The sequence below is a fragment of the Nanorana parkeri genome, unplaced genomic scaffold (genome assembly GCF_000935625.1).
Source record: "Nanorana parkeri isolate BGI_ZX_2015 unplaced genomic scaffold, ASM93562v1 scaffold257, whole genome shotgun sequence".
Classification (NCBI taxonomy): Eukaryota; Metazoa; Chordata; class Amphibia; order Anura; family Dicroglossidae; genus Nanorana; species Nanorana parkeri.
Window position 1 is genome coordinate 1,343,012 of NW_017306525.1, and position 26,416 is coordinate 1,369,427.

At 41.5% G+C, this 26,416-nt stretch overlaps 1 protein-coding gene across 2 annotated transcripts in view; it reads left to right on the forward strand.

The window, feature by feature from the left end:
* Positions 1–26,416, forward strand: part of KDM5B (lysine demethylase 5B) — a 55,168-nt gene that overhangs the window by 2,443 nt on the left and 26,309 nt on the right. Inside the window, exons 2-7 of one of the 2 annotated variants that reach the window (XM_018556907.1) lie at positions 12,025–12,102; positions 20,586–20,708; positions 20,870–21,040; positions 21,630–21,638; positions 24,498–24,623; positions 24,714–24,810. In XM_018556907.1, coding sequence (XP_018412409.1) covers positions 12,025–12,102; positions 20,586–20,708; positions 20,870–21,040; positions 21,630–21,638; positions 24,498–24,623; positions 24,714–24,810 — 604 coding nt within the window. Of the gene's footprint in view, positions 1–12,024; positions 12,103–20,585; positions 20,709–20,869; positions 21,041–21,629; positions 21,639–23,844; positions 23,902–24,497; positions 24,624–24,713; positions 24,811–26,416 lie in introns of both variants that reach the window. The other variant, XM_018556906.1, reaches the window with a different exon arrangement.

Below are 26,416 nucleotides of genomic sequence, written 5' to 3' on the forward strand. Positions count from 1 at the left end.
TATGTAGTCTTAATATTATGTAGTCTTGTGTACACTAGTATGCTTTTTCTTTTGTTTCCTAGTTCATTTTCTTAGTGTTACATTGATACGTTTTTACATTACAAGCAGGGCCCTCCTGAATTGCTTTGTATTGCAACTATACTGTCTCCCTTTATTTTATGAAGTGCTGCACAAACTGTTGGCACTATATAAATCCTGTATTATTTTAATAATTGTCTCTATTGAAGATTCTGGGGGAAGGAGAGTAACTAGACATTGTGTTGTTTAGTATGGAGTTATGGGTGACTTTGGTGCGTGAGGCTTGAAATGCCTCCTCAGCATGGGATTAGGGCTGCTCCATATTGTTATTGTAGTGAGCTTGGGCTGTTAGTCTCTTTAGCCTTGTCCTTTTTTGTCATCCATATAGGGGTGGTGGTGGCCCCAGCATGTCACATCCCAGTTTGCTTGACAGACTGGATGAGAGTTTCCAGCACATCTAGGTTTTACTGCCTGTGAATCTCCTCCATCTTTCTCATTTAATACTGTCCACCATTTTACACACTGTCACATATACACATGCTGAGAGAAGCCAATATGGCTACTTCACATTACAATCAAAGTTGCATGCTTTTGGAAGTACAGCAATTATTTCATTTTGTGTCACCTTACATGTGACAGCTGAGTGATGGGTATACATGAGTACCTCATTATCCTGTCTGCGTCCCACATTGTGGTAGGCTTGTTAGGAAGTCGGTCAGCTTTTTATGTTTGTTAGATGAGTTTGGAGTGTTTATTTTATTTTTTATTCCTTTTAAGTGGTATACAAGACATAACCACACTATAGCTATTAATTTTGGGTATAAGTTTTGTTTTATTGCTAGCTGTAGCGTCATTGTGTTTGAAATGTCTGCAAGCCTTATTGAGGAAGTCTGTTGGGAGCTGCATTTGCATTTTTTATTACCTGCCCTGTAGGAGAGGGATGCTTTTTTTTTTTTTTACAGTATTCAGATGTAAAATGTAATTCAAAAATGCCCTGTGGCTGATCAACCTTTTAAAGGTTAAGTCCACCTTCTACAAAAAAAATAATAAATGCCCCTGCTGATAATGCATGTTTTTTTTGTTTTTGCATTGGAGCCAGCAAAGCATTTCAACTGCGATCAGTGGATCACTGGTGCAATGCTCTGGCTCCTGCAGACTCTTCCTCCAGTGTCATTGACTTGAGGTCTCTGACAGTCTGCCTTCATTTCCTCTGTGGTGTGTGAGAGACAAGATGGCTGCACCCAATTAGAGTAACTGGTTCTTTGGGTGTGAGAATTGATCAAAGTGTGTGTGTGTTTATGCATCATCGAGTTGCTTATAAGCTGAATAGTTGGTAGTGGTTGTTGTAAACAATGGCAAAGAAAAGGGTTGCTTTCAAAACCCTTGTGAGGGGAATTTTAAGTATGGTCCCCTAAATCATTCTTGGATTCTCAAAATATTTTATGGGGTCCCTCCTATAAAATGCAGCAAACATCTCTGATTTAAGACTGAGCGCTAATATATTTTTGGTAACATGCTTTTAAAGGGGATCTCTCATTCGGTAAAATACCTGTAAGAAACTGCAGATGAAAGCTGCCATCTTTGGATGCTTTGGCCATGCTCTGGTCCCAGTGAGGCAATTTAACTCCATGTTAAGCAGAGCTAGCATGCAGCCAATAATCAGAAAAAATAGGGTTCCTGTGTGAGCCATTGCCCGCTATTATTTCTCTTTTTGATGGATGGCCCCCTTACTGAGGATTGACCGATATTGAGCACAGGTTTTAGCTACATTCCTTCCCATTATGGCTTGGTACTTCAGATATAATGGTGCTTTATGACAGACTTGGTCTTCCATGTAAAGAATGGTGGAAGGGTGGGGGACTTTCTGTTGTTGATTGAGTACAAGCAGAGAAAACGTGTTCCATGGTCTGTGCTGACTTGTGCAAGGAAAGGCTGACCATACACTAGGCAGATTTATAGCAATTCCATCCTGCGTTTTTTCCATAAAAATGGGTCAAGGAAACCTGCCACCAGCAGCTTTTATCAAAACCATTAGCTGATCAAACCTGTTAGTGGTAATGTGCCTTGATCGGTTCAGTCATGTTTGTGGTGAAAAGAAGGTTGAAAAATTGCCTGGTGGATGGCTAGTGATATACCAGAATTGCAGATTGGATTCTGAAATGGCTGTTCTAAATTGTCATTGTGTGTCAGCTGTGCAAGGGCTTTCCTGATGGTGGCTTATTTCCCTTAAGGTGCCCATACACCTTACAATTATCTGCAGATTTTCTGTGGTCAGATGGAAAAAGTGCAACAGATTGGCCCAGGTGGAGATTCCTCCATCCACACAGTTAAGTGTAGATGGAGGAATCTGTTGCACCTTTTCCATCTGACCATAGAACATCTGCAGATAATTGTAAGGTGTGTGGGCAGCTTTATGTTCTGTCTTTAAGGGGAGTCATGAACAAATCTAGGAAATCAGGTGGCCAGTGCTTCTTTAGAATTATAGCTGGTTCTTCATGAGACCCTGTTTTTAATTGTGAAAGCTTATATCCTTGTGTCTATACAATTGCCGTTGCTTGTTGAACTGCCTCGCTGGTTATTTTTTGCATCCTTTTGATAATTTACATAAGGTCTTTTCATATGTGTTATTGGGGTGTTACTCTAATTAGCCTCTTGCATATGTCATCTATGCCATTGCAACTTAGGCCTTCGATCACACTACCAATGACAAGCCTGTGTTTATAGGACATTTGTAAACGCATATAAATGTTATGATTTATGGCATTCACACTGTGCGTTTACCTTTTTTTTTAGGTGGATTTAGTTTAGCTGTGTTTTAGTGAACATAGAAATCTGTGCGTCCAGGGGCAGGTTATATACTTTGAACACGCCTTAACATATGTAAACTTGTGTAAACGCAAGTACATTTAAATCCAGGATAACTTTGTTTATACTTCCCAGAGAATGTCTGCATTTAAATAACCAAATGCAGGAGGCTAGTATGAATGCAGCCTTAGGGATCACAGTGCTGAGAATATATGTGAAAGGTGTTATTTCCTAGATTGGTAAAAGTTAGTAATTTAGTTGAATAATTAGTTTGATGTGTTTTACAATTTGTCTAGGAGCAAGATATTTCCTTTACTTTGTTATTACACTCGCAGGCTCTCCACAGACCTTTTTCCTACACACTGGGAAGTTTGATGTGCATAGTGTGACATAAACTATTTCAGCTAAAGTGCTTGTATTAGTCTTGTATATGGCTTGGTAATATTCCATTATGAAATTAAAATTTTCTGCTTTTGTGAATAGTTTTGCTGTAATGTACACTTGTGTTTGTAGTGAGGATTACATCAATAAAGACCACTGCTCCATATCTCCTCTGCAGCACTGCGTGTGTCCAGGGCATAGCTACAATGCGTGAGAAAAGCAAAAACAGCATCTGATGCTGCAAAGGCTCTGAGGTTTTTATTTATCTGTCGACTGAAAAAACCCTGCAGGTTGGCAAGGCTTCCAAGTGGGGACTCTTGTGCTGGACTTCATCAGACTGCATGTGGAGGAGTTTCTGCTTTTCTTTTTGAAATTGTAAATCCCCCGCTGCTTCTCCCATAAAACAAATTTAATATGAAAATCGGGAGCCAGCAGGATTTTTTTTTTTTTGAAGCCAGCTCCATTGATATCAACTAGAGAATACCTCACAATTTCGGCATCAGCTGTAACGTTTAAGCAACATTGGTTACCTGGCTCCTGGGATTTGTCTAGCCCTGCCATGAAACAAGTTATAGCTCTGGATTACTTAACCATTCACTGGTGCTGCCTTCCTCCAGGTCCAGACAGTGCTGGTTTTCTAACAAATCCACTTATGTGATGCTGGTTCTGTATTAAGGTGCCCATACACTGTACGATTATCGTGGGAAATCCCACGATCGTACGATAATCGCAAAGTGTATGGAAGGCGTGCGACCGTTTCTACTGTACGATCGCACGTCTTCCGTCGAACAAGCAGGCTGGAAAACCCGCCGAGAATTGTACGATTAGTTTAGTGGCGTGCTTGTTCGAAAACTGCCGATCGGGCCGGTGTGCACACTGCCTGCTCAGCATTGCAGTCATCGGAAGCCCGCCCCTCAGGTTGAATAAAGGTTGAGGTTGAATAAAGACATTAGTCCATCAAGTCCAACCTATTAGGATCTCATTCTAGGAATACCTGTACCCCTGTATATTACGGTCCCTTAAGAAATCGTCCAAAAGTTTCTTGAACAATTCCACATTATTTGCTGAAATCACCGCCTGTGGCAGTGAGTTCCAGACCCTAACTGATCTTACTGTGAAGAACCCCCTTCGCCCCTTGTGCTGGAATTTTTTTTCCACCAATTTTAGGTGATGGCCTCTAGTTTTAAGCAAGCGTTTGTGTGGTACCGTATCAAAAGCCTTTGAGAAATCCAGATATACCACATCTACCGGCTTACCTCTGTCCATATCTCTACTTACCCCCTCATAAAAAGTTAGCAAGTTAGTTAGGCAGGAACGATCTTTCCTGAACCCATGCTGATTGTCATTAACTATCCCCTTTTCCTGAACAAATTCTACCAGATAATCCTTTATTATGCCCTCTAGCATTTTACAAACTACCGATTGTTAGACTGACCGGCCTATAGTTATTACACTAAAAACAAAACATATTTGTGCATATTGGATTTGGAATTAAAAGTGTTAGATAAGTCTTACCCCTTCAGTGTGAGGTCACCAGATATGCGGTACTGGCTGGTATCGGATCAAGAGCCAGTGAACCCAGGGTGGAGGAAGATGGATTGGCCAACCAAAGCGGGCCTGGACACTAAAAGTGAGATGGAAGTGTGTGTGTGTGTGTATGGGTATGAATCAAAAGTAGTTGGATTCAAAAGTAATTGGCAACCCCAGTGTGTGAATTTATATGTATGTCTGTATGTCTGTATGTCTGTATGTCTGTATGTCTGTATGTCTGTATGTCTGTATGTCTGTATGTCTGTATGTCTGTATGTCTATAATCTGATTCCCAAGCCTGGCCAGCAAAGGATATTAAATGATCATAGATCGCAATAGAGACGAAGGGCTGTTTTAAGACTAAAGCCAGGGGGTCATGATGTATATATAAAGTGATGTATCACCAGAAAGACCAGAGAGATAACCAACTGGGGGTGCAATAGGTTCCCAGGAACCTGGGGAAGGAAGATGCAAACTGCATCTGTAAAAAGAAACTTAGTGAAGGGAGTATAGAGAACCTAATCTTACCTAAAAAATGAAATGGAGGAGTGTCCACAAAGGAGAAGCAGGTGGAATCCAGAAAAGCACTCACCTCATAATGCTCTTAAGCCTATGGGACAGGAAAAAGCTATTTAACTTACCTGATCCCTGTTCCCTCCAGGCTGTTAGACCAATCCCCGCAGACACTTCTCCCCTTCCCTCTGGTGGTCTAAGGATAGTTCCGTAGACCTGCATGAGGATATTGAGGGACATTGCAGCAGCTGAAGCAGAGTGGTAGAGTGTTGAACACTGACCAGCGGGGGAGTGGGGATCAGGTAAGTATAAGTGCTTTACTCCGATCCCCTAGGCACAGAGGCGTAACTAGTGACCCCCGGTGCAAGAATCCATGCCATGAAGCCCCCCCAAGAAAAAGATTAGATACTTTAAAAATAAAAATTCAGACAAAAAAAATATATATTCAAACAAAACACCTTCCTCTATTCCCACTCATTGGCTGCTGCGCCGGCTCGATCATTCTTCACACTGCCCCCGGAACAAGGTGATGAGAGCAGCGTGAAGCATGCAGGGCCCAGGACACGAGGAAGAGGTCCCGGTACTGATATTAGCGGTTACCGCGATATTAAATATCCTGATAATCAGCGGTTACTACAGGCCCCGTCCTCCTGTCCTGGGCCGCCTCCTAAGTGGCGGAACTCCAGGGCCCGGTCGTGCCTGCGACCTCTGCGATCCTGGTAGCTCCGCCGCCACTGCCTAGTCATAAACGAGCGCTTAACCCTTGGAAAGGGGGTAGCCCCACTGCAAGGGTAGTTTTTTTGTTTTGCCAGGAGATTTAAAATGGAGCACAACTTTTTAGTTTAGTTGTATTTTGCCTTTTGTTTTTGGGAAGTATTATTTGGTAGGGAATATAGGGTTCCATGTTAATTTTGGCTTGGGACTATTTTGTGAATTTTGGACCCAGCTATTGTGTACAAAGTAATTTTATCAACTGGAAGATGCTGCTATATTTGGAAAGGAATCATTAAAGTCCACCTATTACCAGACCATGGACATTAAACGATATTCACATATTTGTAACCCAATAAATGCGCTATTAAACAAGCCCTTGCGTGCCTCTCTAGCTCTAGAATTCACTTTACTGATGTCGGTACAATACACAATGGATTAAACACAGATGGAAATAGGCACAGGTGTACTTTTAAAGCTGACTGTACACGTATAGGTTCAACGCATGTGGCTGAATGAGAGAAATCACTTAAACTCCCATGTCCCATTCCCTAAAGTGGAATCTCCACCTGCTGCCTGTTGTGTTCAGACAGCCAGCACTTGCTCTTGTCCAAATACCTAAGACCTCGTTCACACTGAGCGATTTATTGCACGATTTCAGCTCCAAAATCACTCAAATATCAGCTCAATGTCACTGAATGTAGCTTTTCCAATGCATTTCAATGGAGCTGTTCACATCTCACAACTCAATGTCTCCTGTAGCTCGTCGCTCAAGCTTGTAGCTCGAACATGAACTATTTTTCGGAGGATTTTGTACGATTTGGCACAATAGACTTTAATAGCGTAGCTCAATGTCGCACGACATTGTCGCACTACGTCACGCTACAGAAGTGTCACTTTTGCATAGAAATATAAGAAGGAAGGAATGATGTCACATCAAGACCGCTTTTGATTGTTTACAGCCCAATGTAGCAGCTAGGAAGTCCCTGCGAAAAGTCACGCTACCTAGTGCAACAAAATGTGCAATGTAGCTCAATGTCGCTCAGCTCAAAATCGCTCTGAAAAAAACACGTTTTTTTGATGTAGCTCAGTGTGAATGGGGTCTCAAGCTGTTGCTGTTCGGCCGACAATTTTCCACCCATATCATGATCGAACTTAGTCAAGCTGTCAGGGTCAACCAAGGCTAGAATTTCTGCCAATTGATGAGGAATCATCCATGATTTAAGCTGTGTATGGCTAGTATTAATCATCCTCAGCCGCCTTCATGTCTGTCTCGCATGCTTCCCCCTCCCAGACACGGCAGCTTACAGTAGGAGGGTTTCAGCCACATCTGCAATGCTGTCAATTCAAGAAAACAGTGGGCAGGACTTGGTGTGGCCAGGTGCTTATTGACAAAATACATTCTTCTGCTGCATTTTTTCATCCCACTGTAGTGCAAGCAGACACATTGTACATGAGTGGCAACTTTGCTCCTAATTCAGGAGCCATGATTCACTGTTCCCACAGCATTACAGGAAGTTGCATTAGGTGCACTTCAGTGGCGCAACAGTCCTACTTGGGTCCTAAATGGGTTTATAAGAGAGCAAGATAGAAAGATAAGGGCAGCCTACACTTATGTTGGGGAAACTTCAGCTCTCATGCTTGCTTGTATGCAGCCACCATTTTTAGATATTTGATGTTCTCTTCCTGAAGTTTACGAAGCTGGTGGCCATCTTTGTATATTACCTAACTCCTAAGCAGTCTTTTTTTTTTAATAAACCATTTGCGTAACTATCTTATTTGTGTGTAGTTTTATGTCAGAATTAAATGTTCTTTTTAGAGGTGCAAAGAAATGACATTTACCAAACCGGAACGAAACCGAAAATAAAAAACGTGTCGGGCCCAATTCTGAATTGAGAAAGCTGCTTGGATGACCAGTGAAACTTCTTCAAGAAAAATACAGCAAGTCCAGTTGCCTTGACGCCTCCTTTTTAGTATAGAGGGTGACATGCTACCTTGGGTGGGCACGTTCCTTACAGCACTCAGTTGCGGCCCGCCAATACAAAAGCAACGGCCGTAAGCAGTGAATTCTCATAATATCATGGGAACTGTACTTTCTATTATCCACGTCACAACCCAACATGCGCCGCCTGCTTTATTTCCGCGCCGGGACAATGTAAAGTTGAATGAAGATGCTGATTTTCACAGAAAATAAAAGCAGGAATTGCACAAAGCAAAGCATTTACATTTTATAAGCATTTTTAAAGTCCAGTAAAATGAAAAATGGTTGGAGGTACAGATTTTGGGCAGAAGAGACGTCCCATCTGCCAAAATAATTTCTTCACCTCTCAGTGTAAATGTGCTAAAGGTGTTAGTGCAAGTGAGTAGATAGAGATCTCCAGGTCCTGGCTTTCCTTGTGTGCTGGTTAGGAGTGAGTCAGAGTAAAAAAAAATGTTTTTGTGCCCTGGTTCAGCTTTAAATCAAGTCATACAAACAATGAACATGTATACCCATCAGCCTTTCCATTGTTCTCAATAGCTTTTAGGCAGGCCAAGCAGATATCTAAACCCTTCCTCCATAAACTGCTTTGTGATGTAGAACAGAAGGTCATGGGGAGGAGACTTTTCTCAATGAAGCATTGCAGGCCTGAGCTGGTTTAAAGGGTCATTTCAGCCAAAAGTGCTATTTTAGTTATAGTCTCTAGTCTATTGGACTCCAGCAATGAGAACCCACTTCTACTCTTTCTGGCTTTTCATGGTGTTTTCATGTATGCTTTCCAATTGTATTACCTACAATGTGAAATGCAGTACCACAATGTCATACTCGTTATCATTTCTGCCTTGCAGCACTGAGAGTCTGGACACTATTAGCAAGGAGTTTGCATGTGCGCCCTGTGCTGTCCCAGGGACTGAGGTGAAAGTGCAACTGTGTAAAGCGTTGCATAAATTGTCAATGCTATATACATTAGCTGTAATAAACAAATTTAAATTTACAGGGAAAGTTGGACCACCTCTTAACCACAGCAGCTGGTTTTCAGTCTGGGGATCTTATATTGGGAGGGGAAAAAAAGGCCATTGGATAAACAATTCGGCTAGATTTTTTTTTTTTTTTTGGTTGCCTCCTTTTGTCTTTTAAGGGTCTTTCCTGAAACATACGTTTGTCCATAGACCTATCAATGTTTACCTATTCATGATCCAATGGCAGAGTATTAGTACTTTTATACTAAGGGAATAGAACAGGCCTTTTACAAAGCTCATTTGATAAATTACTGGCAGACATCTGCCATGTTTGCTACTGTAAGCCACCTATTTTGTGCCAAACTACCATCCTTCTATACTGAAACTGCCACCATTGTTGTAGTAATTATTGCTTACATTTAATTATAATTGACACATAAGTGTTGTTTTTGCCACATGCTAATGCACACTTCCTCCTCCTATAGTCCTGTGCCTCATCCGTGACATCAATTGTGGGTGTTGACGACCCACAAATGATGTCGATGAAAAATTTGCATAGAAAAAAATAATTAATGGTCTATTTCCCTGTGAGCTTGAGAGAAGTGCAAAACTTCCCCTTTCATTTATTTTAATTTTTCAATTGTATGTTCCCTGGAAACAGCCATAGCTAGCTCCGTTTGAGCCCGAGGCAAGAACAGAAAATTGTGCCCCCCCCAACAGACGTGACATCAAGCGCCCAGCCTCCAGGATAGCCGAATCCCAAATAACCTAAAAACGTGTTTTTCATTTGACGTTTTTAGTTTCAGTTCATTTAGTCCGAAAATTTTTTTTTTAGTCTTTGCACATGTCTAATAGTGTGCGTGCGGACAGATACCGTGGGACCCGAGGAGTCTGCACTGGATCAGAGACCGGCACCAGCAGTGGACTCCTGAAAACTACTGAAAAGATGATCGGATCAAGAGGCATCATTTAAGGTAAGTACTTAAAGGAGAACTATGAGGTAAGTGATTTACACTCATCCTCCTAGTTAGAGCTGACGTGTGACATTGAAACTGCCACACATCGGCTCTATTGACGAGAAGTGAGCAAACATACCGTTGCTCGCTCACTTCTCGATCATCTCCCAGCAGAGAGCGTTGAGGACAGTCACCGCTCCCTGCAAGAATTCCCCCCTCCCCTCTCCGATCCTCCAGCACTGACTAGTAGAATGGACAGGGAGGGGGCGGGCACAGCTGCCTCTGCCTTTTAGCCCTGGTTCACACCTGAACGTTTTGTAGTGCGTTCTACGCTCGACGAACGCTCCTACAAAACGCTCAAAAAAATAAATCCCATTGTATTCAATGGTCTCGTTCCCACCTAGGTACTACTTTGGGCCGTTTTGTTGGGCGTTTCCATTGGGATAAGCCAAGTAGCCTTCGGAAACGTGCAACTTTTTTACCGCGAATCGCTGTAAAAAAACGCGCGACGGTCGTGCATATGCAATACGCCTAGGTGTGAACGAGACCTTAGATAGGCAGAGCCTGCTGTCAATTAGCTAGCTGGGTGGATCTTGACAGTATTGTCGGGATCCCTCCCGGCTGTGGTGCTCTCACCCTCCGTATATAGCTCGCTATATACTGAGCTTTGGGTCACGGGAGGAGGTTAGTAGTTGTCCTCCCGTGACCCTAAAGAGAACTATGGGATAAAAAGGTGTGGGGGGAAGGGGGGGGGGATGTGCCTTTTTAATGTTTTTAAACTCCCGAGTTTTGTGTCACTTTAAAGCACACTTAAAGTGACATTAAACCCTCAGATGTTTTAACAAGACTGTAATGTGTGCCTTACTGTAATCCATGGTTGTTTCCCTTCTCTTTGCTGCTCTTCCTTTTAAATCTGTATCTGTTCTTATGCTGGGCAGAACTTCTGTTTTGCAGCAGACTGCCTTGTCTCAGGAATGGATATATGGTGTCTGTGTGCAGGTTTGCAACCTGAGCCAGCACTACAGGAAGAGGCACTGAGCTTCAAAGGGAAGTTCTCCCCCAGCATGAGAAGAGATACATATTTAAAAGGAAGAGCAGCAAAGAGAAGGGAAACAACCATGGATTACAGTAAGGCACACATTACAGTATTGGTTTATGTTACAAAATCTGAGGGTTTAATGTCACTTTAATTAACAGCCTTTAGACCCCATTCACCCTGAGCAGTTTGTAGCTCAATGTAGCTTGTCCAATGCATTTCAATGGAGCTGTTCACATCTCACAGCTCAATGTCGCCTTCAGCTTGTAGCTCAAGATTGTCGCTTGAACATGACCTATTGTTCGGTGGATTTTGTGCGATTTGGCCCAATAGATTTCAATGGTCTAGCTCAATGTCGCGAGACATTGCTGCGCTACAGAAGTGTCACTTTTGCACAGAAATATAAGCAGGAAGAGGAATTAAGTCACATCAAGACTCTTGATTGGATACATCCCAATGTAGCAGCTACGTAGTCCTTGCCAAAAGTAGCGCTACATAGCTCAACAATATGTGCAATGTAGCTCAATCTGAAAAAGCACTTTTTCTGATGTAGCTCAGTGGGAATGGGGTCAGAGTCTCTCTGTTATGATTGTACGTAGGGGATATCTTCAAAACTTGTATCACGCAGTTATAGACCTGAAGTATATTTGCCTGCATTTGTTTTCATTTTTTAGGCCATTTTCCTTTTTCATTTGGTGATCATCGTGTTGTCATCCTAAGACTTCTTGTCCTAGGATGACAACACTCACTGTACTGTATCAGTAATGTCACCCTAAGCTGCTTTCCTGACTAGAACTACAGGACAACTCCTCTTTCCTAATCTGCATAGGATTGGTAAGGTTGTCTGTAGTTTACAGAAGTGAACTGAGACTCATGATGACATAGTTTGAGATTTCAGTTTATTGCACAGGAAGTTAGAAGAACACTGGAATTCTGGCAGCATGAGCAGAAAATTTACTTGGCCTGAAAAAGAAAACTCATGCATCCACATGTAAGGACTGACGAGCTGCAATATATTAATTTCAATTTTGTTTATTGATTTTAAGGACGTGAGTCAGGTTTGATGGCGTGCTATTATAAAAGGCTTAATTATTGATTTATAGTGGTAATCCGTAATGTATCATTTTTCTTTTCTAGGACTGGCAACCTCCATTTGCTTGTGATGTGGACAAACTGCACTTCACGCCACGTATCCAAAGACTTAATGAACTTGAGGTAAAATTTGGTGTTAATGTTCCTTAAATAATATAAAATTTGAAACCCAGAAAGGAGTACTCCACTTAAATGGTTTTATATGTCACTTGATTGTGACCGTGCTGGACACTATGGTCTGCTTTTCCTGTTCAAAATATCTTAGATGATTTTAAGAACGTGAAACCGAAGATTTTCTGCACTGTATAGGTATATTGGATCACAGACCTAAATTACTTTTAAGGGGTTCAAACTGAACCTAAGGCACAGAGGGGGGAATTTAAAGTAGATGGAAAGGCAATACAACCACCTACTTTTTAAATGTCTCCCCACAGTTATTATATTTTCTGCATACAGTTATCAATCTCAATGTAAATACCTACTTTAAAAAAAAACCTTTTTCCAAGCCGTCATGTGACAGCAAATCTATTAGAACTCTGGATGCCCATGGAATGCCATCACTACTCTACGAATTCAGCAGTGTTGTCGGCCCTGCACAGACACACATTCGCCAGTTCTTTCCAGTCCTGTGATCACTTTGGGGGTGGGGGGGAGTATTTAAATTGAGATTTATTAAAAATTGTATGCAGGAAATATAGGATCAGTGGGGAGCCTATATTTAAAAGGTGGGTGACTGTATTGCCTTTCCTGCTATTTCAAGGTATGGTAAAGCTTTTATACTATCCTCACATAGTCTGCCATTAGTACCATTTTCTGCCCTTGATTTCTCAATTTTGATACAGATAACTGCAGCAGTAGTATGCCCTTTACCATTAGATATTGTTACTTAAAGCAGATATATAATTGCCTATTTTATTTGTATTCATATTTTATTCTTGTAACCAGTTTTGTAGCTTTTATAAAATGACACCTTCCAGCTGAGTAACTTGAACACACCTTAGTTTACAGTGCATTCTCTGTGTTTTGAGTCACCTTTCTTAAAATAAATGGAGCATTATATAGTTTTGGGAAAAGTGGTAATCCTAAAAAATACCTCCTTGTACAAACCTAGTGAAATGCGATCTTTATTTTTTTATCGACCATTATACTATTTATACTATCAGAATATGCCTGTAGGAAAATGGCCCAGGTATGCAGAATGGCTTACTCTGATATGTAGATATGCCAGACATGTAAAATGTACAGATTTCAAAGTCTCAAAACCCAGATAAAGCCCCAGGAGAGAAAGAAAATTCAGAGGTAATGAGCAACTCTATATAATACTACTACTACTACTACTACTATCAATTGTGTGCCTGTTTGTTAAAGGAGTAGAGAGAGCATAAAGAACAATGAGTGTAGTAAAATAAGAGGGTTTACTTTAGGCTGAGGATTGGAGACTAGGAGATGCATAAAGGCCGTGACACACTGCAAAGCTATCCGGCACGGAGCTTTGCGTGCAGTGTGTGAGCTGACTGCACTCAGATGATTGACTGCAGTCAGATGATTGACTGCACCTTCAGCCAATCGGCTCGTCCGTAACAACAACAACAACCAGCCAGCTGTCGCATACCGACGCGCTGGTTTATTCGCGCGAGCCGATTGGCTGAAGTTGGAATTGTTGATCTTGGCACGCTCAGCTCCGCGAGCTCTCGCCAGCTGAGGTGCCCAGGAGAAAATTACATGACACACTGCTCGCAAAGGCAGCGCGCCACCGCTCCGGCTGCTTCGCCTGCAGTGTGTCACGGCCTTCAGAGAGGAAGAGCTGTAGAAGAGTAAACTATAATTCAGTGTGAATGGGACAATGCTGAGAAGATCATGGAGAAGGAGGGCAGGCAAGGCGGTTCTGAAAATGAGGGGGTTATTTGACTAAAAGCTTGGACTGGTAACCAGCAGGTGGCTTTTAACTGTTTTTAACTGTTCTCTAACCTGAAAGTATGAACTTTTGTGGTAGTTTTGAGATGTTCATTGTTTTTTTGTATTGTTACTACTTCCTGTGACAGACCTTCATGTAGAGCAAGCCATTATAAATTGGCAATTTCTACTTTTAACGTTAACATAAACCCTAACCTTGAACTTCTCTTATTTGGTTCCTTTTTTTGTCTAATGTACCATTGGCAGCATTTTGTTTATACCTGTTTTGATAAGTGCAAAAAAAAACAAAAAACTGTATCTTGTCATACATTTATTGTGGTAGAGATCTGAGTGGACGAGTAGTTTAGCAAAGGACTCTGGGTGGAGCTAACCACACTTGGTCCACAGAAATTCTGTGTGTTGTCAACCTACGTTTTCGGGCAGATCAACAGGTATTTGTATGTACTTCAAGGGTATAAAAAGGGGTAAAACATGGGGAAATAAGCATTTTTTTTTTTTTTTTCGTTTTGGTTTTTATTATTATTTTGCATTGACATATGCCTAAACTGTAGTGTTTTTCAGATAGAGGATTTTTAGTACTCTTACTCCAATATGCATGCTACTTTTAGCATAGTTCATTTTGACCGTTCTTCAAGTGACATCCATGTCCCAGAACTAGTAAGCAGCGTAGGATTCAGAGAATGGCTGCTATAAGAGGCATTATTGCTTACATCTGTGCAGCTAAGCAGTACAGCCGTGACCCAGAACCAACTTTGGCTGGTGATTGAATAAAGAGGGAACATGGTAATGAGGACATCCCTGTGCTCTCCCCTCCTATAAGCATGCTTACATTTAGTCTGACAGAACTGTACAAAGCGGTAGGGTCCTGACTGGCTTTAAAGTGGACTTGTGCCCCCTTTCACTAAAAATCACATCAGTAAGCAGCTCTGCATGCTGATATGAAATCATCTCACATTTGTTAGTTGAACAGACATTTTTTTTCTTTTGCTTACAATTACTGTTTTTCTACTTCCTGGTCCTCTTAGACGTTAGTGATGTAGCCCATGCCCAAGAGATGCATCCTGAGAAGGTTGCATCACAGTGCATTGCCCGGAAATCTTCTCTGTAAACTGCAAGATCTCAGGGAAAGGCCCCTGAGATGTGCATATGATCCAGAAGGCAGACTCAGAGTTCCAGGAAGTAAAGGGAGATGGATTCATCTGCCCTTAGTGAAAATGGCTATTGCAATAAGACTGGAGAGGAAAAGAGACATAAGGTATGCAAAGAATAAAACGCCTGCAATTACCTTTTTTAAGTATCTTTTGGTAGAATGCCATTACTAAACATTTCTAAAGGTGTCTTTGTTGTGATTTTTAAAGATAAGGGTAAAGTTATTCCTTAAGTGATGACCCTCTATCTAGTCTGATGCCTGTGGTTCAGGGGATTACTAGAGGCTTACTTAACCACTTGCTGCCCGGAGCAATTTCTTACATTTTGCATACACATGATAAAATCTTAATTATGTTGTCTAGAAAACAGCTTCAGACCCCAAACAATGATATATTTTCTGAAAGCAGAGGCCTTGTAGAATAAAAAGATGCTAGTTTTAAGGATAAATTACACTAGAATGAAATTTAGTGCACAGAAACCGAATATAATGCCCAATTTTTTGGTAAAATATAAAAGATGGGATCACGCCGGCTAAATGGATACCAAACATGTCAAGCCTTAAAATTGCATCCGTCCGTGAAACCGCAAAAAACTACAATAACCAAAATTTCCCATAGGTGACACTTTTACGGCTCATCAGTATAGTGTTAACAGTGATTGATGGGCTTAGAATTATTGTTCTCACTCCGACGCTCGTGACAATATGTATAGGAATTTTCGCTTTTGCATGTAGGCGCATCTGACGCGTGTTTGCTTTGTATGTGCGTGCACGTGGGGGGCGGGGAACTTAAAAAAAAAATGTTACTTTAATTTACATTTTTCCCCCCCTTACACTCAACTTTATTGCTGTCACATAGGGGGCTAACAAACCCCCATATGTAATAGCAAACATAATGTGACAGGTCCTCTTTATGGAGACATCAGAGGTCTTTCAGACCCCTAATGTCACCTAGGGACCCCAAAGAAGCTGATGAAGCAGAGATCTGCTTCTTCTGGCTCTAGGAGCTGGAGAATGTGCACAATGACACTGGAAGTGATGCAATGCACATCACTTTCGGGTCCAGTGATCGGAGGAGCGCTCAGCGGCTGGAAGCCTGCTGATCTCCCTCCGATCCATCAGGGGAGACCCACCATGCCGGTCCCAGGCTCGCCTGTACAGACGCCGGATCACTTGTATTTAAACAGCAATAGTCTGCTGTTTAAAATGGTACCAAGAACACGGCTGTAGCAGCAGCCGTGTTCGTGGTATAACCACTTCCAGCGGATGACGTGTATTTACGTGAACCTGCTGGAAGTGGTTAATTCAGATTCAGTTGTTTTAGCCATATGTAAAAATACAAACTTTTTTTTTTTTAAATGGATGCACAACTTGGACTAAAAGTCCATGCAAAAATATAAATGGAGAAAAAATACACAATTTTACTAACTTTTAGTTTAACTTTTAGTGAACATGTTTGTGCTTCCCCAGTGAATAAAGCTAGAGGAAGTGCAATGAGAGCAGAGGTGGCCAACAGAAAACTCACCATGTATATTTTCCATGCGTGGTATATCCTGGCCACACAGGAAGGCATCATCGTGTTGCTTTTGTTAAGCCACTGTTTCTACCTGAATATTTGATAAATGTTTTGTTCAGATACCTGAAGTTTAAATGTTGTTTGCCTTTAAGATGCATTCCATCCAATATTCATTTAATGCCTAAACTATCAACATATTGAATTTTTTTATTTTCTACAATGTTCAGATATGTCTTGTATGTAATTCATTAGTCCTAAAAATTGTTCATGAATTTTCCCATGGTGTTTTAAAGTGCAGTTTTATCCAAACTTGATTGCTTTTTGTGACATGGTTTAGACAGGGTTTAGTATACTGTTAGGTGCTCTTAAGTCTCTGAGATCCTAACATGGAGCATTTATGCTACTGTGAGACCTAATTCTCGTCAAGTATGAAAATGTAAGCTCCACTTTGTTGTGTGTTTTATTCCTCCATATACAGCAAATCAAAGTAGCATTTACTTTGACTTGCTGTATATGGAGGAATAAAACATCTGAAATGGCCTTGTACACTAAACTTTTGAGTACAGATTAGCAAATCCATGCTGGAGTTGGGCTGATCTTTTCTTTCTTGTTCATTGAGGGCCACAGGAATAGTGAATAGTCATAGACCAATGGGTTAAACTGCCACCTTCAGGAGGTTGAGATAGTGGCAAACCAAACGTTAATCTAGCTCCCTGTATAACCTCACCTCCTAACCATTATGCTTCAGTTTTTTGGCAGTGTTGCATTTTTTAAAATTTCTATCTATAGGTTTGCTATTTTTTTTCTCTTCTTTCAACATACTGTACTCTTGGATGCTTTTTCTCTTCAGCCAGACTGTCTATTATGCTGCTTGTGCTGTTCGTTTTTTTTTCTTTTCTCTTTTCAGCAGATATCCTGATAAGCGTAGCCTCGGCAATACCTTCAGTGGCCTTACTTGGACCTTGCTGCGCTGAAGGTTGCTGTGTAGCCTGGAATGCAGCTGTCCTTGTGGTGCTTTACAGGCCCTTGTGCGTGAGGTTAGCTGCAGGGTGCCATCCAGGTCCAGACTTGTGGCACAGACTTTAGTGTGACCCAGCCTCTGTTGAGCACCTTTTTTGTCTTTGAAAATGTCCACCCTTTTTCCTGAGGTTCAGCCAAAAGGGAACTGCGTGGGCAAGTCCACATTACTTTCCTGCCTTTCATCTCAGAAGGAATTATCTTTCCGCTGCTATTGTTGCCTTAGGGCTAGTTCACACCAGATGCAGTTGTCATGCAGTCTGTTCAGTTTGGCAGCTGCATCAAAATTGTGTCACAGTGCTTTCCAATGGGATTTCTGGTGCTCTTGTCACACCTGTGCAGTAAGTTCCAATGCGGTCAGAAACAAATCCTGCGTACCGCATTTTAGCTGCGCCTGATTGTAACGGAGCGTATCAAAAACATATGCAAACGCACTGGACTGCACCTGAAAGTCCATTTTAAGCGGAAATAAAAAGCGCAGACGCCTGCAGTTCTGATGCAGTTATGGTGTGAACTAGCCCAGTTCATCTGGTCTCTTGAGTTGTTCCACTCCCCGCGTACATTAACTTGATCACCTTGAACTGCCTATGACCATGCCCTTCTGTCTGGGTTTGTGAGTACACAATGCCTTGTCTCACTTTGAGTTTAGTTGCTTACCGCTAATTGGTGCAACGTGTCTGTTAAAAGAAGTTCAGAAGACAGTTGCACTGCACCGGGTGACCTCGTTCCATACTCTTACTGATAAGTGGAGCATTGCCTGTTATCTGGAGTCATGGACTCATATCTATAGGTTCTTCATCAGCAACCCTCCTGAAGCTCTGCTGACTGAGCATGAAACCTGCACTGTGTCTACTAGGTCTCTAATATCCAATTCTGACTTTCTCGTGTTCTGCACCATCTACAGCAGAGCCTAGTTCTGATCCTGCTTGGCCCCTTTTCTGTCAGAGAATCTATAAGCCTTATCACCATCTCTGATTGAGATTCAGAGCTTTCTCTGCCTGCTTTTGCAGATGCTGCTTTTGCCTTGGTCCCTTATGACTTGGATATGCAGACTGTTGTTTCTAATCTGATTGACACAGTAAGCTTTGCTATGTGTCCAGTAGATCAACGTTCTGTAAAAGGTATATGTCTTTAAGAGCTTGTGCTACCACAAAGTCCTTGCCTATACACTTTGTATTACATTTCTTTATGAGGATTGGGAACTTCCAATGCATTCCTGGCTTCCTCCTGATAATGTGAATAAGCATTTCCCCATTAATATGTATTTTCTTGACAAATGGTCCCCCCACCTTCTGTGACCCTAGCTGCTCTTCACCTTAACAGGCATCTCATCACTCTGGTTGATGGTGCCTTTAGCTGTAGGGACTTCACTGATGGACAGTTGTGCTCCCTATTTAACTCGGTTTGAGGTAACTGAAACTACTCTACGTCCTCTGTTGGTGGTGACTTTATTTGTGAAACTGTGTCTCCTCTAACTCAAGTCAAAACTCTTGGGCTTTGGATCTTATTGAACAAATGTCTGTGATTTCTTGCAGGCATTTAGGTTTGTGTCTTGCATGTTAGTGATGTATTTCCATATGCGCTGAGTTCTTTGCCTACGTTCCTGGGCAAAAGGAAAATGTTTTAAGAATGCCTTATTCGCTTGCTCTTTTGAGGAAAGACATCTCTTCATACACCTAACAGTGGCATGTCCAAACTCACTCCATGCCCCTTCTTCATCGCAGGAGATCTGTGGATTCGATCAGTCTATCTTAATCAGCTATGGCCTCTATACCTCAGTCATTTGGAGTTTGCCTCTTGGTTGCACCACAGATCTCAGAGCTTCAAACCTTCTGCTTAAGACTTCTGTCCAATTTATAACTCATGGTCTCTTGTTTGTCTTTATTGGGTCCCAAGGATACCCCCATTACAGTTTGGTTGCTCAGGCTCCCCCTTTTGCCTTTACTCCTATAACTAGGCATCTTGCTCAGTTGCCCTTTTTTTTTTTTTTCCTCTCGCATTTGGAATTCTGCACCCTAATAGTAATTCTGAATTAATGTAGGTTCCCCAAACCCTGAGACTTTGGTTTCCTAGGATGATACTGTGCCCTTTTTCGGATGGAACATTTTCCCAAGGTCAGACAGTTCTTTAGAGTTTTGCACCTGATGCAAGAGGCGGATCCTGTTCCCACAAAATATAGTTATAAAAAAAAATTAACTGGGGTCCAGTCATGAACATTTACTATTCAGTGCAGATCTTGTAGCTCTGGTACTTGCTGCTCCTAGTGATTTGTCAATTTGTTATAATCTGGTGCCCAGAACAGCAGTACCAGTGCTCAGCCTTTAATTCATTCTGCTTGAAGGAATGAATCTAGCGCTGAGGGCCTGAAGAGGAGGGGGGTTTATAACAGAAAGTCAGTCAGCTAGAGAAGGGACTCTGTCCCTCCCACACATGGCAGGTTTTCTCAACATGTTGATATAGCTACTTCCAGTGGGGAGGCTGGCACTGAAATGCTGGGGCTGTCGATAGGTAAAGCCAGCACAGCTTGAGAACATATGAGTTGATTGCGTTGACAGCCAGCGTTGCATAAAATAGACTACGCTTTTCTCACACCGTCAGGACTTGGCTCGATCCATCTAGCGCAAGGCAGGCTGTCAATACAGTCCCATTAGCTGCCATATTCCCAACAATAGCCTTGACATTTCAGCACCCGCCTCCCTATTGGGGATTGCGATCAGTGATCCTCTTGCCAGAGATTTATTTTAATTTACCTTAGCGACCAGGAATTGACCATCTCTGATCTAAAGCCACAACATTTTTCTTTTTTTGAATTGGGATAGAGTGGTGAGAGGTTAGAATCCTTTTCTGGTTTTCACCCTCTGTGTCCTGGTTACCATTGTCACCAGGACAAAGTTGGGGGAGATTTAAAATTTTTTTGTTACCCCCAGGAAACAAAATAATTACATTTGTTAGGTTGTATAGTAGGTGTTTCCTGTCACACCATGTTACAATATCTAAATTCTATCTCCACAGGCTCAAACCAGGGTGAAGTTGAACTTCTTGGACCAGATAGCCAAGTTTTGGGAATTACAGGGATGCACTCTGAAAATACCTCATGTTGAAAGAAAGATACTGGACTTGTTTCAGCTAAACAAGGTGATAAATCAAATGTTTCTTCCCCATATTTGGTTCTGATGATGATTTGGTTATATATTTGTCTATCTTTTATCTGCCATGCCTGTAAAAGAAGTATGTAAATATAATGCCTTTTTAGTGTTCCTCAAATGTATAAAAAATTTTTTTGTTCTTTCTTGCAGCTGGTAACTGATGAAGGTGGTTTTGATACAGTCTGCAGGGATAGGAAGTGGACAAAGATAGCTACAAAAATGGGATTCTCTACAGGAAAAGCCATCGGGTCTCACATTAGAGGCCATTATGAACGCGTTCTTTACCCTTACACCTTGTTTCAGTCTGGAGCAAGTGTGCTGGTAAGAGTCATTTTTGAGGATTGGTTTAAACTTGGGGGGGAGAAGCAAGAATTCTGCATTTATCACAATTTATAGTTAAAGTGAAACTCCAGAACAAATATTATTATTTATTTTTTGGATAGATTAGCCACCTCAGTACCAGCATGTCACACCCCATTCCTTTCCAGGCCATTTTTCAGTTTTCAATGCTGTTATGCTTTGAATCGCAATTACTCGGTCATGCAACACAATTTTTAGTTTTATATGGTACCCAGTTCATTTGTGTCTCATTTTTAGAGACCGAGCATTCTTTTAAATGGTATTTAATAACCACTGTTTTTCTTCTTGTTGTATAGTTAAAAATGAAAGGCCAAACATTAACAAAAACTTGTTTCCTATACTTTTTGTTATAAAACACTGTGAATAAATGTCAGGACAGCTCAAGCATTCCTAAATTACCCCTTTTTTGGACAGTAGACACCCCAAGCTAACCGTTTTTTTGGGAGATGAGGAAGCATGCTGGTATTAAGTTGGTTGAGCTGAATAAGAATAGTTAGACATTTAGTGATTTTAAACACCTCCCACCCTGAGTGGCATATCCTTCCAAAAGTGCATTGATGTAGTCTGTCTGAGCTCAGCTTGGGTTTTGCATAATGCAGTCTTCATTTTAAATCACCAGTTAAAAATTCTATGCTTGTACTGGGGCAGAAAATGCTTTAGTATATACATAGTGGATATGGCAATCAAGTAGCTCTTTGATAAAAAATAAACATATCCGATGCCTTACAAGCATAGAGGAGGAACAGGTCCTCTGACCAGCCATTTACCTCCAATGGCCGGTCATAAGGGAGTAAAGGAAGGGTGAGATGTCTTGTAATTTTTTTTTTTTTAAACCAGTTTTTCACTTCCTGTGTGTTCATTAAGACAGGAAATTAGAGAACATCTCAAACAGAATTCAGACAGCAGTTTTGGCTGAATGCCGAATTTAACCCTAAAAATGTATTTTTGTATTAAAGGAGAACTATGGGGTCAGTGTTTTTCCCCATAGTTCTCCTTAGGGTAACGGGAGGACACAAACTAGCGTCCTCCCGTTACCCTAAGCTCAGTATACTGCGAGCTACAGCTCGCGGTATACTGAGACGCCGGAGCGGATCCCGACGTAGATGACAGCTGGCTCTGCCTATCTAGAGGCAGAGCCAGCTGTACCCGCCCCTCCCCCATCCGTTCCGCCAGTCAGCGCTGGCAGATCGGAGCGGGGAGAGGGGAATCCAGCCCTCCCCCTGTCACGGCAGAGAGCCGTGACAGGATCGAGAGGTGAGCGAACCTGGTATGTGTTCGCTCACCTCCCGATCTACTGAGCTGACCTGTGACAGTCTATTTGTCACAGGTCGGCTAGAACTATGAGGTGAGTGGAAATCACTCATCTCATAGTTCTCCTTTTAAGGGCCTGTTCTCACCTGATACAATCAGTCTGTACGTTTTTTTTTTTTCCAGCACAGCCTGAACGCATGACAAGGCAATTTGCTTTGTCACGGGTGGGCACAGTTCACACCACTGCATTGCGGTAATGTGTGCTTAATAAAAGTACGTCATGCAGTGCTTTTTTTTTTTTTTTTTTTTAGAGCATTGCAGTGAAACGCGGAACAACTGCGGCGTACCCATTGAACGTAATGAAATGTCACTAGTAAAATTTCTAAAGTTCTAAAACAACACTGCAATGCATCAGCACTGTGCCAGGAGCATGCACACAAGCAGCTTGCAATTGTGCAGCTGCTGGTGTAAACAAGCTTTAAAGCCCAACTCTTAGTAAGTTAATAAGAGTAAGTAGGTTGTACAGTGCCTTTTCTAAAAACCCACTTGCCATTATCCGTACCGGTAGCCCTCAATTTACACCAGTGTTAGGTTCTTGAGGGAATGGTTGTAAATAGAAACCGGTGTAAATTGAAACCCAGTATATTTTGTAAGTCAATTGGAAGCGAGAGAGTTATGTTCCAGACCTTTCTCAAAATTGACACAAGTAATAAAATAAAGTTACATTATATGTAAAGTTGCTGCATGCTCTCACACAAGGAGCTTTTAAATAAAATGTACCTGTATTATGTCAATTTCTGTCAATAAGAGAGGCTAGGAATCTAGCTTCCTCACTTTCCAATGACTTAAATTATTTACTGGGTTTCAGTTTACACCAGTTTCTATTTAGAACCGTTCCTTGTTTTGAGAGAGGCATTGAACCTAACTCCCTCACTTTTGAATCGGTGCAAATTGAACCATTGTAAACTGAGGGCCACCTGTGGTGTCTTCTTCTTCTCTCCATAAATTTTATGGTATATTTGCAGGTGGAAGTCCAGCTCCCACTGAACTTCCGTGCCCTCTCCAGCTGTAGCGTTGCAGGCCTCCTAGACCTCTGCGTTGCAGTTGCGTCCCCCTCTGGAATCTAGGCGGTGAAAACCTTTAGGGCCCAGTCAAACTAATATTTTTAGTACACATTCATGCATGTGCACAGGTTTGCCATTGTTTAATGGTGTCAATTCACATCTGTGTGTTTCATTAAGTGAAAAGGTTTCCATCTTTTTGTTATGCGTTAACACACAACAGTAAAGGGCCTAATAATGTTAATATCGGCACACTTGAATTCATGACAATGCATGACAAAAATCAGGACAATGTAGATACACAGATCTGAAGGCAGCCTTAGTTTCCTTTTTACCTTGTGATTCATTCTTCATTACGGTTGAAATTATCCTAAAATTAGTTCTTCAGTCACATTTCTTATTTGTTTGAAAAAGGTACTTTAGTGATGGCATTATTTAATTCTTTTCAAACAGGCTTCAGACTCCAACACCAAAATGCCTGGATATATGGATGACGTAGGTGTGGATAAGGTATCTTGTACATAAACTTTAAAGTTTAATGTTTCATACATAGCCATACTGTATGTCGAGCATGAGTTGTTTGTGTATGGGAAAACATCCATTTGGTAATTTGAGTTTTAGGCTGCTTGTTGTTTATAATACATACAAATAAATGTTTGTCTTTAGATAACATTGTTTTTTTCATTTAAAATGTTTTAATAAGGTTAAGTCGCTCTAGATCAGTTAACTTAGCCAATCCAAATACCCCCGCCCCACCTCAAATCTGCTTAAGTTAGCCAATGGTAATTTCTGAACCACATGGTCACTTATAAAAGGCCATGCCCATCTATACTTGCCTTTCTGGCAGCCTGTGTTTTGAAATGCTGTGGCACATTGAGATTTCCCCTTACTCATTGTTCTGTAATGCTAGGACAAGACTCATTGTTCTGTAATGCTAGGACAAGACAAACAGCAGTAAGGACATTGCCAGAAATTTCAACTCTTTCACACACTTAAGAATGTGTTTGTGTTTTTGTCTGTGTCTTCATTTTGAGGGGATTGTTTCGCTGTGCAACATGTTCACCTATTAAACCAGTTAATGTTGTGTGTTTTTTTTTTTTTTCCAGAAGCCAAATCTTGTCCAAGATTTAAAGGACAAGGAGTACAAACCTCATGATATCCCTCAAAGACAGTCTGTCCAGCCTTCAGAAAACTGTGCTCCTGCTAGAAGAGCTAAACGTATGAGAGCCGAGGTGAGCACTCTGGAAAAGAACACTGTGTCTTCTGTTTGTCTGTAAGCTGAGTGACGACTTTTATTATTAAATACGTTTTACATTTTCAAGGCTGTACAGGTTAAAACGGAACCAGAAGAGACACCAGAATTCAGACCCCGAACTTTGCGCCGCAGGATGGGATCTACACCTTCCGTCTGTGATGACGGTAAGCTTGGTAAGTGTTATAATTAGGGATGGGGTTCAGATTTGCGCTACTGTAGCTTTGTAACAAACGCTGCAAATTTGTATTTCACTGTTCAGAAGCATTTATGTAAAATTTGTAAGAGTAGGCTCACAGCAGCTATATCGTCATTGTGTATTGGAGCTGTTAGGAAAAGCTAAAAAATCTATGTAGGAAGAGTTACTGTGATTTACCCTGGATTGTAGTGGTAGGTTACATCCTTTTTGTTTTCTCCCGCGTTCACAGTTTTATTAATACATCCAACACTTTTTTTTTTTTTTTTTTGGGACAACCCTGTGATTTTGTATTGGGTGTATTTTCCCCACAAGTACAAGCCATTGCTTCAGATCTCATCTTCACCTTTTTTCCAACATTCTCTAGTGCATCCGAAATCTAAACAGCTGCATATCGTGAGCTGGATAAAATTGGGAGGCCCATATCTAGCAGCGCAGAGGGTCATGGGGTCAGGGAAAAGTGAGTGAACAACATCAATCTCTAGAGACAACATTTCCATGGTAGAGGTTCACATCCACAGTTGCTAGTGTCCAATGTCCCAGAACCACTCCCAATGCCACCTTGTCAAAGCTGTTAGTGCTTTAACTGCTCTTATACCAGCTGGTGCGATTGGCACTCTTCTGCCAGTTCATGACCTGCACTATGGCAGGTATCCTGCCACCATTAGTAAACATTATATCCAACACGTGGTCCAGTAAACAAGGGGAGGGACGCTATACATCATTCACTATGCACTGGGTGAGCCTTCTGGCGGCTCGGAAAGATGCAGGACGGGATCACCTCTAGAGTTGGTGGTGCTGCCTCACTTGTTGAGAGAATGGGGTAGCTCAGTACCTGAACCACCTTGTTGTTCAGTGTTTCCAATCAAAATACTCTTAAAGTGACACGACTCAGGAGTTGAATCTTAAAAGTACATTTAAGTACCTTACCTGTTAACAGAAATGTACCTTATTTGTCTATCACTCAGCCACCATTTTGACTTCTGGAACTGAAGTAAACATTTTGTACTGGAATCTAGTTTGTTAGCATTTATTTTGTATCCACTTCTACAAGGTGCAACGGATTGCTGAGCACCCAGTTTGCCTTTTGGATTCCTTGTGCAAGACAGATTTGGGCATTGGTATTTGACACCCCCATGGGTGGAATTTCCACACTTACTATGCTGCAGAGGCTGCATCAGCAGCAGTGAGCAATCCACAAGGCAGGAAAAAACCTGCCTGGTCTCCTAATTTGGGCCTGTTTATGCGCTAATCTACTGTGCTGCTACTGCGACTTAGATGAAACAGATTTTTATTGCTGGTAAAAATCTGTTTTGTTCCTTCCCTTTTCAGCCTATTTAGACTGTTCATCTGCAGTCCTGCTGCTGGAAATCTTTTGGCTCTTGTCTGTCAGATGCCACACAATATTTATGGCTAGAAAACATCTTCATGGCTGTCCATATTTGGTTGAATTCTATTTGCTCACAATCCTGTTCTTCCCCTTTTCCAATTTCTACTTAAACATACTTGAGGTCTACAGGTTTTAATATTTTTCAAAGAATTGGGGGGTTGCAGGGAATGTGGGGCGAAGGTGTGAA